The sequence below is a fragment of the Eurosta solidaginis genome, chromosome 3, assembly GCF_040869045.1.
Source record: "Eurosta solidaginis isolate ZX-2024a chromosome 3, ASM4086904v1, whole genome shotgun sequence".
Classification (NCBI taxonomy): domain Eukaryota; kingdom Metazoa; phylum Arthropoda; class Insecta; order Diptera; family Tephritidae; genus Eurosta; species Eurosta solidaginis.
Window position 1 is genome coordinate 198,685,652 of NC_090321.1, and position 20,893 is coordinate 198,706,544.

Consider the following 20,893-nt stretch of genomic DNA (forward strand, 5'->3'; position numbering starts at 1 on the left):
GCAATGAAATAAATAAAATCAGCTGATGAGATGAGCCAACCATATAATTGAGCCATTGCTGCCAGATTTAAGTTTTCCAAAGGGGCTCCTCCAATCAGGGCCGTAGCGAGAAAATCTGGGCCCGGGACAAAACAATTTACGGGCCCCCTATAAAAAATCCACTAATACATTTGATTAATTTGAATTAATGACGTCTTATTCATGAATCAGTATTGATGGATTACATCAAACAAATTTTTTGCCACATCAACTAAATATTTTTGGACTAAGAGCTGTAAATAAAATTAACACAGAATATTTAATATTTATACTGTTTTATTGTAACGTAGAAATAAAATTCTTTAACAGCCACATATTGTTTCAAATAATCTTTTCTAGTTATTTGGTAACATTTTAATACATTTCTGATAAATTTAATGATGATTATAAATTTAAATGCGGATATCAAAGAGTGGCTTTTCTTGCTTTTTTCGCTGCAAAATTTCTTATAATAATATCAAAATTTAACAGTCTTGCCAAAACGGATTCAACACAAAGCGTGGCAAGTCCTGAAACTCGCTATTGAGATAAACACGATCTATGAAAGTTTTTGATTCTTGCAAGGACGCTGAAAGAACGTTCTGCACTAGCTACAGTGACAGGTATAGAGCAAAACATACGTAAAGCAACACAAATGTTGGGGAAAATTGTATACAGATTTTGAACATAGACTACATTTAGCAATTCCAATGGTGACAGACCTTTATCAAAATTTGCTTCGTAAATGTGTTTCAAGTGAATTATTTCGTATTTTAAGCTTTGAGAAACGTCCGACTTGTATTTTTCGACAAATTTTGCTGCACTCGCCCGAACCGTAGTTTCATCCATGTCTTCAAATTGCCATAAAAAGGAAAACGTCTCGTTCAAATTTCTCATAGCTGCGAATCGTTCAGTAATGCCAGCGATTACCAAATCGACGATCACAAAGAATGTATTGTTTTTAAAATCAGACTCTGGATCATCCGTAATGATCTCATTTCCATTATCTTCAAAACGTCTATTGAGTTTTTTCTTTCGAATGTCCGGAAACTTTGGCGAGATGTTCAACTCAATAGCAACTGTTTTGCATTCGTTTAAAATTGTTTCCCATTGGTTCCTGATCAACTGCAAATCAGCTAATAAGACATCTAGATGTCGGGGTGCCCCCCATAAATTCAGAAAACAAAAATTCAGAAACACATTTTTTCAGAAAACATTAGTCAGAACCCTTTTTTCAGAAAGACAAAATTCAGAGGTCAAATCTCAGAGGTCAAATTTCAGAATTCAAATTTCAGAAGTGAAAATTCAGAGGGCAAAAGTAATCAGACGACAGAAAAAACATTAAATTTTTCTCAAAATTCAGAAACGCCCATTTATTTGGAAGCAAAGCAGTAAAATCTAAAATTTTAAATTGTGTGCAATAGCAAGCATGTAATTAATTAAATCTTTTCGCGTTTATCTTTTTCAAATGAATTTAAAATGTTAAAAAAACGAAGTCTTTATATTTTATCTTGCGTTTCCGATATGGCTCGCGTCCAGCTGAAAATTGCTGCAGTTTTGTTTCTATTATTGCATGTTCTTTTTTTATTTTATTTATGAAATTAAATATGATAGCGTGTGTCCCAAAGGCACTTCGAATGACGTTGTGCCACTTTTCGATAAAATTATTTGTACGGACTTCACCCAATTTGGTGATATTATACATCTTCCATAATTCCATTCGATATAACGCCTTCTTTCGACGTTTCTGTGTTCCAGGCTGAAAAAAATTCAGAAGCCAAAATTCAGAAAGTAATCAGACAGCAAAGAAACATTAAATTTTAACTTCTGAAATTTTACTTCTGAAATTTGGCTTCTGAAATTTGACTTCTGAATATTGATTTCTGAATTTTGGCTTTCTGAAAAAAGTGTTTTGACTAATGTTTTCTGCAAAAATGTGTTTCCGAATTTTTTTCTGAATTTATGGGGAGAACCAGATGTCGGACCTCAACATCTATCGTGGCGTCTCTAGCTTGGAGTACGACGTTTCTTTCATTAATGGTAGTCAGTATTTTGAACCAAATTGAGGACAGCAAAATACATTCGAACTTGTTGATGTACTTGAGAATGCCGGTAATATCTCCGTATGCTTGTGCAGTCAAATTTAGCTTAAGTAATGCGTTTAGTGCTTGTGTTAATCTTGGAACATGGTTTGCGAATGGTATGATTGCCTCAATTCTAGCCGACCACCTAGTGTCTGAAAGACTGTGAAGAGAGCTCGGTACATTTTTTTTGAGGATGTCCCATTGTTGTGCACTGCTGCAGAAAATAGTAAAACATTTTTATACAACTCCGAAGAAAGTAATTGCAGCCGTACAATGTTCTGCAGCATCAACACCACATAAATTGAGACTGGGGGTTGCACAAGGCGAGTAATCAGCATTCGAGTTGTTGTCGAGAATGTTACGTAGTGCTCCGTTGTAAGCTCCTTTCATATAGGCGCCGTTATCGTACCCTTTTGCACGACAATCTTTTAATGGGATTTCATATTTACCTAGAGTATGGCAAATTAAATCTGCAATTTTCTTACCAGTTTTTTGGTTACAATTTATGAAAGCCAAGAACCGTTCTTGAATTGTAAAATTTGTTGCTTTCGAATTGAAATAGAGTTAGCGCAAAATGAACGTAGTCAACGTGACTAGCATAATGCGTATTATCAACGATAATAGCAAAATACTTGGCCTTCTTGCGTTGATCTAATGTAGTTTCCCTCACGTGCTTTGCACAAATTTCTATAAACTCGTTCTGAATGTCTGGGGAAAGATAGTGAACTTGTAAACGTTTGTGCTGCTGTTGTGAAATCCTAACTTTCTCCAAATGATCTCTAAGTATCGGATCATATTGGCTTATGAGATCTTAGATGCCCAAAAAATGTCCATTGTTTTGTTCACGAAGATATATACTTTCGCCTTTGAATGCTAGGCCTCTTTCACCCAAAAATAAAATAGTGTCCAAAATTCTATATACAATTTCTTTCCACTTTTGAGTTTCAGCAGTTATTAGCTGGTCATTGATAAATGTATCAATTGTAACCTCCTTTTGAATTAGATTTTGTAAAGATCGCCATTGAATATAACATTTAGTGTGGTCTTGAGTATTTTCGTGTGATGGCAGTTTACCGTATTAGCTTCTTCCATACCTGGAATTTCGAATATCGACAGAACAAATTTTAGGTTGATTTAAAGTATTGGTGCTTAATAGACGACCTGGTAGGCAATAAAAAGCATTGCTACTGGCACTCCACACTAACTATTCACGCTCCACTTTCTCTGCATTTGGCAAGATTCTGTTTAACAACGAGGTAGGAAATGCCTCGTCATGACAATCACGTGGACGCTTCCCAAGGAACAACAATCACGTGGAAAAATAACATGACGTTTTTGATGACCTCGACGAATTATTTCGTTGACTTCTTCAGATCGCAAAAACTCTTTATTCACGGTACCGATATCGAAGTCGTTTAAATAATCTGGACTTTGATACAGAGTTGGTGGTACTGTTGGAAGAATTTTTGAAGATGAACCTGTCACCACGAAAACTTTACGATTTCGGATTCATGTAAACATACATTTTTGTTTGATGTTTGTATTGTTTCCTCAGGCCCAGGCAAAAAACCATAATCAATATTCATTGCTTTTAAAATTGGGCTTAAAATTTGCAAATGGAACAACTAAAGACTCTCGTGAATTAAAAAAAATTCCTTAGTACCTCTAAATGGCGGTCCCCTGAGAAACACATTTTTGTTTGAAGTTTTTATTGTCTTCTCAGGCCCAGGCAAAAAACCATTATCAATATTCGTTGCTTTTGAAATTCGGCTTAAAATTTGCAAATGGAACAACTAAAGACTCTCCGAATTAAAAAAAAATTTCTTAGTACCTCTAAATCGCGGGCCCCCTGAAAACACGTTTTTGTTTAATATTTTATTGTCTTCTCAGGCCCAGGAAAAAAATCATTATCAATATTCGTTGTTTTTGAAATTCGGCTTAAAATTTTCACATGGAACAACTAAAGACTCCTGAATTAAAAAATAATGTCTTAGTACCACAAGATTGGAAACGGTAGAGCGACCAGAAACAAACCCATGCTGTCTCGGACAGATCAAGTGCTTCACTGAAAAATAAATCTTTTCCTTGACAACGCACTCAAATAGCTTAGAAACGGTGGAAAGCTTTGAAATTGGCCTGTAATTGCAGACATCAGTCTTACTGCCAGGGGGGATGTTCAGGGATTATAAGGAAACATACCGTGGCAGGTCAGATTGCAGCATTTTGAAGGACCTGCAGCCTTTTCCAGTATGCGTTTTTAAGACCAGGTGACCAAACTGGTAACCTGAAGCACGAGCTGTTAACCAATTGCTTTGTACGTGGTTAGCAACGTTTATTTATATTTTCCCAAATGTTGCAGGCGCTCAAGTCACTTGAAATTTTTGTTGCGGCTTTCTACTTTAGACACAATTTCGTTGGCATGCGCTTTGAAGGTGAGGGTATTATCAGACATTAACCCTCAGATTTTTGGGTAGCTGACAGTCGGTAGATCGTCTAATATTTACGTCATATTACGGATAAAGCGATGAAACTTGGTAGGTTGTTGTTGTTGTAGCGATTAGGTTACTCCCACTTGGTAGGTGGGTTGACCTTATGACGCAGAAGAGAAAATTAGTAAAATTTTGGACAATGGGCGTGGCACCGCCCACTTTTAAAAGAAGGTAATTTAAAAGTTTTGCAAGCTGTAATTTGGCAGTCGTTGAAGATATCATGATGAAATTTGGCAGGAACGTTACTACTATTACTATATATGTGCTAAATGAAGATTAGAAAAATCGGATGAAGAACACACCCACTTTTAAAAAACAAAAATTTTAAAAGTAAAATTTTAACAAAAAATTTAATATCTTCACAGTATATAAGTAAATTATGTCAACATTCAACTCCAGTAATGATATGGTGCAACAAAATACAAAAATAAAAGAAAATTTCAAAATGGGCGTGGCTCCGCCCTAGTCTAGAATACTTTTAATGCCATAAGTCGCACAAAAATTTACCAATCCTTGTGAAGAGCATAGCTTCTATGACGATAACTGTGTTCTGTGAAAATGGCCGAAATCGGTTGAAGCCACGCCCAGTTTTTATACACAGTCGAGCGTCTGTCCTTTCGCTCGGCCGCTAACACGACAACTAGAGAAAAAATCAATATATCTTTACTAAACTTAGTTCACGTACTTATCTGAACTCACTTTATCTTGGTAATAAAAATGCGCGAAATCCGACTATGACCACGCCCACTTTTTCGATATCGAAAATTTCGAAAAATGAAAAAAATTTCACAATTATTTACCAAATACGAAAAAAGGGATGAAAAATGGTGATTGGATTGGTTTTTTGACGCAAAATATAACTTTAGTAAAAAATTTGTAAAATGGTAGAAGAAAATGAAAAAGTTCTGCAGGGCGATATCAAAAGCGCTTAGAATCATGGCAGGAATACTGTTCGTGGTATTACATATATAAATAAATTAGCGGTACCCGACAGATGATGTTCTGGGTCACCCTGGTCCACATTTTGGTCGATATCTCGAAAACGCCTTCAGATATACAACTAAGGCCCACTCCCTTTTAAATACTCATTAACGCCTTTCATTTGATACCCATATCGTACAAACACATTCTAGAGTCACCCCTGGTCCACCTTTGTGGCGATTTCTCGATAAAGCGTCCACCTATAGAACTATGGGCCACTCCCTTTTAAAATACTCTTTAATACCTTCCATTTGATACCCATGTTATACAAACACATTCCAGGGTTACCCTAGGTTCATTTTCCTACATGGTTATTTTCCCTTATTTTGTCTCCAAAGCTCTCAGCTGAGTATGTAATGTTCGGTTACACCCGAACTTAGCCTTCCTTACTTGTTTTAAATTATATTTATATTATTTTTTGCTTGGGAAATTTAAGATATTCGAATATAAAACAAATTTTAAAACAGGTTTTTACCTCTTAGTTTGAATTTGTAATGATAAATATTTAAGTTAATGAGTAAATTTGTGTCGGAGAAATATATTGGCATCAAAATTCCTAAAAAGCAGTAAGTGCAGCAATGCTGCCTTATTGCTATGGCCGGAAGTCAGGGCCGTAGAGAGAAAATCCGGGCCCGGGACTAACAAATTACGGGCCCCCTATAAAAAATCCACTAATATATTTGATTAATTTGAGTTAATGACGTCTCAGTCATGCATCATTATTGATGGATTACATCGAAAAAAAATTTTTGCAACATCAACTAAATGATTTTTGGGCTAAGAGCTGAAAATAAAATTAACACAGAATATTTACTATTTATACTCTTTTATTGTAACGTAGAAATAAAATTCTTTTAACAACCACGTATTAATTTAAATAATCTTTTCTAGTTATTTGATAACATTTTAGTACTTCTCTGATGAATATAAATAATGATTATAAATTTTAATTATTCAATATAGAAAAAGACTGGTAAAATCCAGGCATGCTTAACGAACGAAACGATATCATTTCGTTACGATAATCAACGCTAATAAACGGAACGAAGTCACTTCGTTTCGTTTATTAACGTTAAGATCGTAAAATTAACGTTAATTTGACGTTCTTAACGTTAATAAACGAAACGAAGTGACTTCGTTTCGTTTATTAGCGTTGATTATCGTAACGAAATGATATTGTTTCGTTCGTTAAGCATGCCTGGTAAAATCAATCTAAACACGGGTCTATTCAACCGAAATGTCTGTAAATTTTTATCCATCGCAATAAGATGTTGAATCAACTGCGCACAAATCGTTGATTCGTAATTCACCGTTTTAGTAGTCAAATGAACAAAAAAGTTATCGCGACAGCTTTGTACGAAAGTTCCTATGTTGCCCTATACATAAATAAATGTAAGGCGCGATAACCTCCGGAGAGATTTTAGGCCGAGCTTCTCTTCCAATTTGCGTCGTGCTTCTTTTTTTTAATTTTTCCTACAAATTGGAGGGACGGGACCTACATGTTTTATGCCGACTCCGAACGGCATCTGCAAGACAGATGAGGTTTCACTGAGAGCTTTTCTTGGCAGAAGTACACTGGGAGCGCTTGCCGAGGGGCGAACCCGCTTAGAAAAATTGTCTTCTAATTGAAAAACCTTATTTCTAAAATTTTGATGTTGCTTTGCTCGGGGTGCGAACCTAGGGCATACGGTGTGCAGGTAGAGCACGCTACCATCACACCACTGTGGCACTTACTAACCGAACGTCAATTGGGCTACATCAAATATGCTGGCACACATTAAACATTATACACTTTATTATTTTGTTTTATTAAACGCACTTTCACCAAATTTTATATTTTATAATTTATTTAATTTATAGTTTTGAACTTCGCTTTGCAAATAGAAATGAAAATAGTAGTTACAAAACTGATTCTCAATTCTTCCAGTTGCAGCTCAGCTCATTCTCAATTTCTCCGCTCGCATGTGGTTGCCACACTTGATTGTTACGAACAAAACTTGTAGTATAAATTTTGACATAACATTTTAAATAGAGAACTTGTAAGTTATAGAAAAGTAAAGAATCATCTCGCAGGAAGGTAATTCACCACTGCAGTAACTTTACATGTAATTCGGCAAGTTTAATTTTCGTAACACTTTAAGTTGAAACTATACCAAAACAACTCAAACTTTTATGTTGTCGGAAACATCAACATTAAAAAAGATGTTTTTTATTATCTTATTAGATTCGTTCGCGTGAGTGAAAATTCGTAAAAACTTGAACAAAATCTTACTAACTTTGGAAAAATTCTGTTCGTTCAAACAAAACTTTTGCAACAAGAGGGCGCAATTTTGCATTTCGCTTGGAGGAGAAGTTGCAAAATTGTACCCGATATATAAGTGTCCCTGTATCTCATAATTTTTTGCACAGTAAATTCAAAAAAGGGTTTTTCGTTTTGTATTGATAACTGAAAAACTAGTTTTTTGTTGTTTTCCCATTTTGTGTGTTTTTTCAATTTGGTGGTTTTCTTATTTTGGTGAATTTTTTAACAAGCGGCACCAGCGTCATAAGTACAAAGTAGAGAGCGCAGTGCGTGTAAAATTCTCTTTGAAATTTTGTCATGTATTGACTATTGATCGCTGTTGAAATGACCAGTGATATCAGATGTATTAACAGAAAAATCAGTTAAATTGATTAGGAATTTGTAAATTTTACAGAATTTTTTTTAACTTAAGAGCGACAATTTCTCTTCTGTTGAAATGACTAAACTAATTTGTTCGCTTGACAAAGAACTCGGTCGAATTAACCATAATTCGATCAATTTCACCGAATCTCTGTTAAGTCAAGAACAACAGAACCGATTTGTTGAGTTTACTAGCACCATTTCTTTCAGTGTAGTCAACGTGACTAGCATCAGGCATAGCATCAACGATAATAGCAAAATACTTGGCTTTCTTGCCTTGATCTAATGTAGTTTCCCTCGCGTGTTTTACACAAATTTCTATAAACTTGTTTTGTGCCAGCTGCCAAATGAAAAATTCTTAAATTTTAAGGAAAAGCACTTTTCAAATTATTTTTCATACTTCACTATAATATTAAAACGAAAAGCAGATATTCGTTGCTTTTGAAATTCGGCTTAAAAATTGCACATGGAACAACTATAAACTCTCCTGAATTAAAAAAAAAATGTCTTAGTACATCAGCAACCCCGGACCCGGGGGAATCCCCCCATTCCCCCTCCCCTCTCGTCGGGCCCGCGGCAGCACAGCGTTTGGGAAAAATTTTCAGTTCTCTTACATTTTTGTATTGTAAAACAATTTCTGAAATTTTGGTTATTACTAAAAATAGGAAATTTCATTTCAATCGAATTAGATACCGTGTTCTCTAAATAAATAATTCGCGCTTTCTAAGTTTCTTGAGATAATAAAAAGTAGTATGCTAGAAATACTTGATAAAAAGAAGCAAGGCCTCATACCTTTCATGAATGTAGTTGAACAATAATCTGATCCAATTTCAAAAATTCTTATTATTTGAACAATCTGTAGTATAAGATATTTTTAATATGGACGAATACAAATTTAGTAGATTATTATTATTATTGATAGGTCTGGAAGCACCTTTGTACAGATCTATTGTGCAAGACCTTTCAGCCTAATTTTCTATCTGGAGCCTCTTGATGTATCTAAGTTTTTAGTAGATAACAGATATAAATAAAATTTTATAATTTCTTGTTTCAAATACATAAAACTATATACTAAATTGTGCAAAATTGGTTTTTTGTACAACGTTTTGTTCTATGCTTGATTGAGCCTCTTCATATCCAAAGCTGCCGCTATGCGGTGAAATCAAAGATTGATCGAAGAATAAAGATGTTGCATGCTCGAACTTCAGTGGAAAGCAGCGGAGCTTCACAAAATTCTAGTAGGTCGCTTCCACCACACCAAAAACTTTAACACAATTTTCAACATAATTTAAGCACACAAATACACTGATTGGAGTTTTAGAGAGTAAAAGTTAAAATTCGGAACGCATTAGCTGAATAAAAAGTGTACAAATAATTATTAAATAACAATTACAGACCGTGGTAGTTTAACAAATTCTGCTGTGGTAAGTGGTGAATGTGACCTACTAGAATTTTGTGAAGCTTGCTTCACACTATTTTTCGTCCCTGCAACATCTCTATTCTTCGATCAACTTCGGTGAAATTTGGTTTGTGCAGATCATGCAGCGCTGCGAATTACATATATACAGCAATACATGTGCTAAGTGTAGTGTAAACTGGGCCCGTATTATGTGTTACGATCAGTGACTGAAAACCATTTTCAGTCGAGCGATAACTATGCAACTGTCTAACGAATTCTAAAACTTAAAATAAGTTATGGATCTAACGAGTTCCTTTTTGCGCTAGTTTGCATATACCATTAATCCGATCCACCGTTTCAGAGCTATTGTGATTTAAAAAATGAGTTTCGATCACGGATCGTAACAGGTAATACGGGCCCTGGTATGTTAAAATTTTTTCCAAGCAGAAGTTATGCATATCTTCTTTCGGTATTAGATAACAATAAATATCACTAAAACCAATTTTCACTTTACGAATCTTAATTTTTTTGTTTGTTTACAACTCGTCATGCTCTAAGGAGCTAACAGCAGCTGTAATTGTACTAATTGTGCCCCAGAATAGTGTTATGGTTGCTGACGAACAATCACCAGGAATAATTTGTCTTATTAAATATACAAATGGATGATCGGCATGGAATTCTTCGTTTGCGGGAATGGATATACTTCGCTTTCTACGTATAATGGCGCCTAATGAAAGAACAGAAACACGAATGTACATGTAACTTATTATACCCAAATGCATAGATACACAAAAATAGTATGAAGAAATCTTAATAAGTGACCTTCCCATTAAACATAAAAATGCATGAATAAACAGAAACGTAAACGCCCAAAAATATATTACATACATGTATACATACATACGTACATATACATATATAAGAACGCCCAGGCCAGTTGAATAGGTAGAAGCAGTAATTGGAGTTTAAGCAAAAACATTCAATGCAGATCGTTGGATATTTCATACTTATCATACTGTGACGAATATTATCATCACTAAGCCGATACTAAACAGCCACTCGTATGTACGTAAACAAATCAATCAGCATGTACGCACATACATACATACAAGGCAGCAGAGAGATACTCGCAAACGCATGTCATCATCAGCCGAAGTAGTACTCACATATACACACGCATATGGATACAAACTACAAATATATATGTATATGGCTGGTAACCAAGCATGAAATTCTCTAAATTACCAGACCTTAGGAGAAATGGGTGAACGAGGAAACCGAGAGTATAAAAGCAGAGCAAGTTGGGTAGTAAGAAGCAGTTTGATTTAAACACGCAATTAGTTGTGAAGTAAGAGTTATTGTGAAGTACTCTCAAAGTAGTCTAATAAAGCCCATTTTGTATTACGGAATATTGGAGTTATTTATTCAGCAGTTTAGGGATTTGAACGTTAGCAGAAAGTTTGGAATAAGCGGAATTTCACTAAATTCGTTACAATACTCTTTACCTAATGGTTCTAAGAAGTTTGGAATAACGAAAATCTGGCCTAGCAGAAAATACAAATGAAGGTGTGTGAGTGTGTTTTATGGGTGTCCAAAGCCCTTACACGATTTTAAGGTTATAATATCCCTGCAAAAAAACGTGTGATCAATTTCTAAAGAGAGTGGTATGCGACTTTTCTCTTTTGTCTACATTGGGGTATAATTGATCCCCTCTTGTCATTTTTGAATACAGTTGGGATTAGTCAGTTTGAAACTTAAGTAGACAATTTTAAGAAACAATAAAAAATGGCAACGAAACCGGCAAAATAAAAAAAAATGTTATGGAATTGAAACGAATTATTTTAGAAAAATTGGGAGCTCTATACCTAGCTAATATCCTTGTACCATACGTTCCATTATCGTAATATTCGTCTTATTTTTATTTTTCTACAATAACAATACGAAGAAAACAAAAAATATTGTATTAGATAATAAAAAATTATAAAACCAATAAGAATTCCCGCACGGGTATAAAGAGGACCCGTATGAGCCTACCCATTCAGGCATAAACAGGTACAATTGGTTTCCCCATAGGAAATGCTAAAACAAAAGGGAGCACTTCAACCCATATAAAGAGATCAAAACTGGCTAAAGTCGCATGTTGTTTTTCGGCTCCCCCGGATCCATCCTAGACAAATCGCATTTTTTGCAGGAATGTAGTCTGTATAGATTTTGAGAAAGTGGGCGGTACCATGGCCGGTATTTCAAGCAAGTATTTAATATTTGGTGTGGAGATTATGTTCATGAAAGATTTGGGGTGAGAAAGGTACATGTAGTTATGGATGGAGTTGGAGTTAAAGTGGGAGTGCACGTATGAATTCTAGTGGAACAAATTAAAACAAGTAAGGAAGGCTAAGTTCGTGTGTAACCGAACATTACATACTCAGCTGAGAGCTATGGAGACAAAATAAGGGAAAATCGCCATGTAGGAAAATGAACCTAGGGCAACCCTGGAATGTGTTTCTCTGGCATGTGTATCAAATGGAAGGTATTAAAGAGGATTTTAAGAGGGAGTGGGTCATAGTTCTATAGGTGGACGCCATTTATGGATATCGCCTTAAAGGTGGACCAGGGCTGACTCTAGAATTTGTTTGTACGATATGGGTATCAAATGAAAGGTTAATGAGTATTTTTAAAGGGCGTGGGCCTTAGTTCTTATAGGATGACGCCTTTTCGAGATATCGACCAAAATGTGGACCAGGGTGACCCAGAACATCAACTGTCGGGTACCGCTAATTTATTTATATATGTAATACCACGAACAGTATTCCTGCCAAGATTCCAAGGGCTTTTGATTTCACCCTGCAGAACTTTTTCATTTTCTTCTACTTAATATGTTAGGTGTCACACCCATTTTACAAAGTTTTTTCTAAAGTTATATTTTGCGTCAATAAACCAATCCAATTACCATGTTTCATCCCTTTTTTCGTATTTGGTATAGAATTATGGCATTTTTTTTTAATTTTTCGTAATTTTCAATATCGAAAAAGTGGGCGTGGTCATAGTTGGATTTTGACCATTTTCTATACCAATACAAAGTGAGTTCAGATAAGTACGTGAACTAAGTTTAGTAAAGATATATCGACTTTTTCTCAAGTTATCGTGTTAACGGCCGAGCGGAAGGACAGACGCTCGACTGTGTATAAAAACTGGCCGCGGCTTCAACCGATTTCGCCCTTTTTCACAGAAAACAGTTACCGTCCTAGAATCTAAGCCCCTACCAAATTTTACAAGGATTGGTAAATTTTTGTTCGTCTTATGGCATTAAAAGTATCCAAGACAAATTAAATGAAAAAGGGCGGAGCCACGCCCATTTTGAAATTTTCTTTTATTTTTGTATTATGTTGCACCATATCATTACTGGAGTTGAATATTGACATAATTTACTTATATACAGTAAAGATATTAAATTTTTTGTTAAAATTTGACGTAAAAAAAAAATTTTTTTTAAAAGTGGGCGTGGTCGTTCTCCGATTTTTGCTATTTTTTATTAAGCATACATATAGTAATAGGAGTAACGTTCCTGCCAAGTTTCATCATTATATCTTCAACGACTGCCAAATTACAGCTGGCAAAACTTTCAAATTACCTTCTTTTAAAAGTCGGCGGTGCCACGCCCATTGTCCAAAATTTTACTAGTTTTCTATTCTGAGTCATAAGTTCAACTCACCTACCAAGTTTCATCCCTTTATCTGTCTTTGGTAATGAATTATCGCACTTTTTCGGTTTTTCGATATGTGGACGGTTATAGTCCGATATCGTTCATTTTAAATATCGATCTAAGATGAGTGCCCAGGAACCTACATACCAAATTTCATCAAGATACCTCAAAATTTACTCAAGTTATCGTGTTAGCGGACGGACGGAAAATTTAAAAAATACGCACGCAGAGGAAGAGGGGGAGCCGTTTAGCTGCAAGGAGCAGGAGAAAATTACTTAAATTTCCTTAGAGTTACTAACTGGTGTCAGATAGCACAGTAAGAAAGCGACTGGAGAACCTTATTGGACGTCAATAACCGTTTAAACGGCTAAGCGCAAATTAAGTAAGTAAGTAATGTTCCTTGCTTACTACGATTCAGTCTTCTCGCCAGATCGGTGGCAATAGAGTCGCATACTAATATTGTGGTATTTATCGAGCCAGTTCACCTGCGGCGAAGCGCTTCTGTCCAGAAGGGCTTCTATTGCCGGTTGACTGTCAGAGTTATTCCAAGCCGAGCTATGATATTTGTGTCGAAACCGTCGTAGACGATACAATTTCAAGGTATGTATCTTCAATATTGTCAAAAAAAGTACTTCCAACAGGGTCGTTGAACCTTCTTGCCACCACCATTGTATCCGCTTTCCCCGCGCGATTAACTGAACAGCAGACGTTTTAAGCTGTATCACAAAACTCTGCAGTGATATCTGCTGCTTCATCAAATGTTCAATGATCTAAAACTAAGGTAGCGCACTATTCTGTAAGTAGAGTTTATCTGATTATCCTTGGAACGAGTATTTGCGGTCATGGGCATAGATGGACAAGGGGCTGCTATTTGGGCTCTTTTGAGGTACCATGCAAGTGTGATGAAATAACCCTTCAGATTATCCTGCGGCTTCGCCATTGTATGCTCTTTTGGTATCACTGTCCGATTCCTCGCCTACCCGCAGCTGTAGGATGAAAACCATCCTATATTCGAGGAGCTGATCAAAAGAAGAAAACTAACATAAAATGTGTCCAAACTTTGACAATCCCACGCTACCTACCTATTCAAACTTCCTGGTATACATATGTACATAAGTAAATGCGGAAAGATCTTACCTGTAGCGGCTGCAGCCTCGGTTCCCTCTTCATTCACTTCAATGAAAGCTTTGTGCACCACTTTTGAAATTTGCAGTGGTTCATCAGAGTCCGAATTCAGCATTTTACCGAATTCAGCAAATTTACTGAACATGCGCCCCATTCCAAGCTGTAAATATTTTTATAAAATACGATAACAAAATTGATGTAAGTCATAGGTAGTATATACATATGTAGTACGAAAATAAATTTAAAAAGTAATAATGGATAATGGGACTCTCTTTGGCTAAGCACCAGTCTTAATCTTGTTTGGATTAGCTTGATGAAGAAGGTTGCGCCTTTCCAACAGTAGCATCACCACAAATCGTCGGCTGGTCGATGTCACCTCCTCCCATGCAGGAGTGTAGCCTCATAGTGATGACAGCTGACAATGCCACGGTGGTAAATTCGAGTTGTCAACGTTTTCTTTCCTCCTTAAACATATTTTTCCCTTCTACTACCAGCTCTATACCATATTCCATTTTATTTTCAGGCCGGAGCCGAATCATATTCCCAAATAGGCCACCCGGTAACGGCGGATCCGATGAATGCGAATTTCGGACCAGCGCCGGACCTTACCCTTCTCGGCCACTCGTGATTGGAAGCTGCCGATGGGAGCTAGCTCCGCAAAAGGAGCAGCGGTACAACCGAATCTCGGTACAAAAGTTGGTAGAAGTCCGTCCCCAGCGCAGTCACAAGAAGAGTACCTCACACTGAGCATATATTTTGGAGGTCACTGTCCTAAAGCTTGCACAAATATAGGCAAAAGAAACAACCAGAGGAGGCCAACCAACATGAGACGGGCAATGTGGCCTGAATCTTCCGTACACATGCCACCTTATCGGTAAATTAGAAAGGAATGCTGAATATTGGGTGAAGGAGCAGCGGGCTCTTGCATGGACCAAGCAGGTGAGCGATCAGCGGAAGAGGTAATGCAGAGACAACGAAGCGGATAAAAAATTCAGGGAGGCTGACTTGGCCTTTTGAGGATCGGAAGATCCTTGGGTTGATTTATGAGACCAACGCTGAAGCAACAGTGCATAGTGATGACCCTAGACCACCACCGTTGATGGATGCTTCGAGGCCATGGAAAAGTGATAATAATTTGAAGCAGGTATCCTAAATTTTACAGATTACATGCGTTATGAAATATGATTGGGAGTGGAAGTAGTAGTGGGAATATGTTTGGGAGTTGGGGGGAAAAGTAGATGGAGAAGGAAAAAGAGATTAAGGGAATAAGAAAATTTCAGGAAGAATAAGAAAAATAGCAGGAGAAAATAGGGATTTCATTCAGGAACGGCCTATCTAAGATTTTTTAAGCAACTTGAATGCCGGTTTCTTTTTTTTCAAAAATCTCCCAGCCCAGAATTTGATTAAAGATTGCCCTTTTTAAGAATTTGTTTCAAGAATTTCTTTGAAGAACGTCCTATGTGAAGCTTTGTTTCAGGAAAACCTCGTCTGGATTTTTTTTTAGCTAAAAACAACAAAAAAAAAGTTTTCAACTATGGTAAAATCAAAAGAACAATTATCATAAAGGCAAAAGCATTGAGCTCGAATTCGAGCCAAAAACCCAAAAACGCTTTATATCAGAATTTAATTGAAGAGCGCCCTATCTCGGAATGTGATCCATACTCTCATTCTATCAGATTTCGGTTGAAAAACAAGCTGTCTCCGAAATTTATTTATAAACACCCTATCTCTGCTCAAAATGTTTATGGGTTTATGATAAGATAGGGTGTTTTTTTTTAATTTTGAGAATAAATATTTTTCAATAGAGTTCTGAAATAGGTTGGGTTAGTTTGAACTGGCTCAAATAGACTTAAGGAGTTTATAGTGTTACCCGAAGCTTTTTAGACCAATACTGCTTACTGCTTCTAGATAGCTGCGTGGCGCCTAATTGCTGGAATCTTAGCATGGCGAGAGCTGGGAACGAGCACAAAATGTGTTTGATCGTTTCCGACTCCAATAAATTCTCAGATGAGGCGGTTTGGAAAAGTGTCTGAGGTAGGGCGGTCTTCAAAAAAAAACCTAATATAGTTAGTAGTTTTAAAAAAAGCACCCGAGATAGGGTGAGACTCCTTCTAAACGTCAATTTTATGTTGAAGAAAGTTAAGAAAATTATTAAAAAAAACTTGTATTTGTGCACCACTTATACATATTGTTAGGAATATTAGCATCACTAAGCTGATACTAAGTAAACAAAAGGCACAACAACAATAAAAGAAGCTGCCACTCTAAACAAATCAATCATCATTTACACACATACATACATGGCAACGAAGAGATACGCACAAACACATGTAATCATCAGCCGAAGTATTTACTCACATATACACACGCATATGGCTACAAACTACAAATATACATGTACATATATGGCTTGGCCGCCACCGTGGTGTGATGGTACCGGTTCACACCCCGGGCAAAGTAACATTAAAATTTTAGAAATAAAGTTTTTCAATTAGAAGAAACTTTTTCTAAGCGGGTTCGCCCCTCGGGAGGGTTTGTTAAGCGCTCCGAGTGTATTTCTGACATGAAAAGCTCTCAGTGAAAACTCATTTGCCTTGCAGATGCCTTTCGGAATCGGCATACAACCTGTAGGTCCCGTCCGGCCAATTTGTAGGGAAAATCAAGAGGAGCACGACGCAAATTGGAAGAGAAGCTCGGCCTAAAATTTAGGAGAAATGGGTGAAAGAGGAAACGGATAGTATAAAAGCAGCGCAAGCTGAGGCATGACTAATCAGTTTTGATTTAAACACGTTATCAGTTGCGAGGTGAAGTTAATTGAGAAGTATAATTGTACTACTCCCAAAGTAGTCTAATAAAGAGAATTTTGCAATAAAGGATATTGGAGTGATTTATTCAACAGTTTAGCGATTCGAATGTTAGCAGAAGGTTGCAAATAAGCGGAGTTCCCCCTAAATTCATTACAAAATATATTTATGTACATATATTGTTCTTACATTTTTCAAAGCATCATTCAATTCGATATCAAATTCGGCTTTGAATTTTGGAAATTTCACTATAACTTTCGTTGGGAACATTTTAGTTGTGATTTGGCTAAGATCAAAATTCTTTAATTTTTCTTGCAAATTCGCCAATCCTGTACGTGTATTTGGCAAAATTACCAACATAGAAAGATCTGAATCCTTGTAAGGCATTTCCAATGCAGTTGCATCCAATTCTGGCATGACACCATAACCAAAAGTTTGTTTCACATTCATCATAGGCACTTTAACCGAATCAACTTCATTCAAATAGAAATCATCATCACGCGTTGCGGCTTTGGGAAATTGATATTTCCATTCGCCTTTGAAGTGAATCGCATTGACCAATACAGCGCGTGTATCAGGGCTTAAAGCATCCGGTGAAATTATGTCCTTAATAAGATTATTAGTTTTAGATTCAACCCATTTGTTAATTGTATTCGCTGCAACTGAATTTTGGCTAAAGTCAATACTATCCGCTGTGGAAAAAAATTTGTTGGATGCAATTTCGTTAAATTCTTTCAGTATCGTATAGCCTTGCATGATGTAAATTTTATTCGCAATTTTCAAAATTGTGCTGTTCGTGTAATTAACCAAAATATTGTGGAAAGTGTCAGCAATGGCTGTTACATCATGCGATGGCAGACCAAGCCCACGATCGAGTTCCGCAGCTGTTTCACCGGTGGCACCAACACGAGCCATACCCACACAGGTTTGTATTGAAAAGGGTGAGTAGATAATATTTCGGTTGGGTTGTTTGTGGTACATAAAATTGAAGAGATTGACGGCGAACTGGGCCGATTTTTGGGCAAATTCTTGTTGCGTCGACATTTCACAGTGAGTTGATTTATTTGCTGTTGTTGTAGGTCCGGTTAACAATGTTATCGTTATAAATACGACGATGGCTGAAATGAAGAAATAGAAATATTGCTATAAAATCTTGCGTAGAACTGAAATGTTTTTATGTGCAACCATTTAAGGATATCCCTACGGGGAAATTTATAAATCCAACTTGGTTCAACAAAATCAGACCATTAGGATAACAATGAAAAAATTTAAAATGGAAGATAAGAAAGGAAGAGGAGACGGAAAAGAGCTGGACTTTTGCCCGGAGATGTTTTTAAGTATGGCTTCTTCTATATTGAAATAGGGAAGGGAGGTGTTGCTTTTAATACACTACGTGCATCATCAGGGGACGTTTTCAACACCCCTCTTATGCCGACACAAACCATTCCATCAAATTTCCCAATTTAGAGATTGCTAGAAGTGTAGGTGATGATTGGCTTCATGACAATGTATAATGATCAGTATGCCATTTTGGGTGATGGTCCGCATATTTTGGCATAAGGTCGAGTGCCCGCAAAGAAAACCCTTGTTTTATTCAATCTTATCTCTAACCGTGGTGTGATGGTAGCGTGCTCCGCCTACCACACCGAATGCTCTGGGTTCACACCCCGGGCAAAGCAACATCAAAATTTTAGAAATAAGATTTTTCAATTAGCAGAAAATTTTTCTAAGCGGGGTCGCCCCTCGGCAGTGTTTGGCAAGCACTTCGAGTGTATTTCTGCAATGAAAAGCTCTCAGTGAAAACTCATCTGCCTCGCAGATGCCGTTCGGAGTCGGCATAAAATAAGTAGGTCCCGTCCGGCCAATTTGTAGGAAAAAGTACAAAGTAACACGATGCAAATTGGAAGAGAAGCTCGGCCTAAAATCTCTTCGGAGGTTATCGCGCCTTACATTTATTTTTTTTTTATTTAATCTCTAAATGAACATTCCACGTAAGAGGTCTGTCCAGTGTAATCATCAGGTAATTTCCTCCATTTGATAAATATTTTTGGTGTTGCCCAGTGATGACTCTAACATTGCAGTTTTCTTCCCCTGGTAAAAAGCATCGGACTGTCATCCCTGTAAAGCAGAATAGTGAGTCATCTGCATACACTTCTGTATTAAATGCATGGGTTAACATCAGATGAAGAAGGTCATCTATGTATGAGCATGTAACCGCAATTGTTCCTAAAATCCAGAGCCGTAATAAAATACTCAAATCTCTTGCCGGCATCACTTGGGGGAAGACAAAGAAACGCTCATTACCACTTACAAAGCAATTGGCCGGCCATTTATCAATTTAGCGCCAAGCCTAAAGCTCACTCACTGGAAGAAAATACAGGCCTGCGAAAACACTGCAGTCAGAACCGCTACGGGCTGTCTTCTTATGTCCCCATAACACCACCTACTCAATGAAGCGAAAGTACTCCCCATTAGGGAGAGAAATGCTGAACAAGCAGTGTCTGTTGAATACCAAGAAACCTGGGCATCCCAACAGACATCTGATTGATAAGGCTACACCTCCCAGGGGCTTAAGGGGTCATCCCCGTAATCATTATAAGGAAATACGGCACCTGAGAACACAGCCGTATTAAGCAAAAAAAGCACAAGCAAGTCCTCACTGATATCCACAAACAGGCGTCGGACCTCTATCTCAGGAATTGCCCGGCGAATCCAGAAAAGAAAGAAAAATATCCAGAACTCGCAAAAGAGGAACGCATTCACCCTAGGGAAACGCGCGTCACTTTAGCTCAACTTCGGTAAAGATACTGTAACAGGTTAAACTCTTACCAATTCACAATTAACCCCGACATACAAAATGTATGCCTTGCGTGCAATGGGTCCCGACATCCCCTAGTGACAAAAATTGACTCAGTTGTTCCTCTCATCTCCGTACTGAATTTTCTTCTCTTTAGCATGCACAGCACCCAGCGAATAAACATTGTCATATGTCGTTGCCAAATATAGCTCGTTCACTAGCATGATAGGGCGCATAGGGCTATATTTTGAATTTTCCCTGTATGATTATAAATATTAGTCTAGGTGGATTTTCCTGACTGGAGAGAAAAGTAATTCAAATCCTAGAGAGGAAGTTCCTTCAAATTGAGAAGAGAAGAACTGAGGCTAATAGGTCGATACGACGAGGCAGTGGCTTGGGCTTCAGAGTTAAATTTTGTTCTATCGCGATCCTTTTATTTGGAAGCTTTTATAGTCTTTTATTTTAGTGAACTGTTCGTTTAGGCATGTCGTGTGTATATAACATGTAGCCAGTTCGAGTGTATTCGTGAAACGGACTTGTCAAGTGTGTTTTTGTTTATGGCTGTGTGCGGTTCTTTGGGAGGTAGAAGTTAGTGATTCTAATTTGTTTATCCTCTGGGGGTTGATTTCTTATTTTCTGTGCTCTTGTCAGTTGCCTGTGATTTGTTATGTTTTTAATGATTTCGGAGATTTCGGTTTTGTTGTTGTGCCATCTTCATTGTTCAATTTTGTTCTGTCGCGATTGTGTAAATTGGAAGCTTTTATAATCTTTCATTTTATTGAACTGTTCGTTTAGGTAAGTCGTGTGTATATAGAATGTAGCCAGCTCGCGTGT

At 37.0% G+C, this 20,893-nt stretch overlaps 1 protein-coding gene across 13 annotated transcripts in view; it reads right to left on the reverse strand.

Moving 5' to 3' along the window:
• Positions 1-20,893, reverse strand: part of LOC137244884 (antichymotrypsin-2-like) — a 78,216-nt gene that overhangs the window by 13,047 nt on the left and 44,276 nt on the right. For 6 of the 13 annotated variants that reach the window (XM_067774581.1, XM_067774591.1, XM_067774592.1 and 3 more), the window contains 3 exons: positions 17,452-18,380; positions 14,471-14,618; positions 9,072-10,360 (listed from right to left, as the gene is read on the reverse strand). In XM_067774581.1, the coding sequence (XP_067630682.1) occupies positions 10,170-10,360; positions 14,471-14,618; positions 17,452-18,380 (1,268 nt within the window). In that variant the 3' untranslated portion in view covers positions 9,072-10,169. Of the gene's footprint in view, positions 1-6,381; positions 6,543-6,770; positions 10,361-14,470; positions 14,619-17,451; positions 18,381-20,893 lie in introns of those variants that run through there. The other 7 variants (XM_067774587.1, XM_067774582.1, XM_067774586.1 and 4 more) reach the window with 2 other exon arrangements.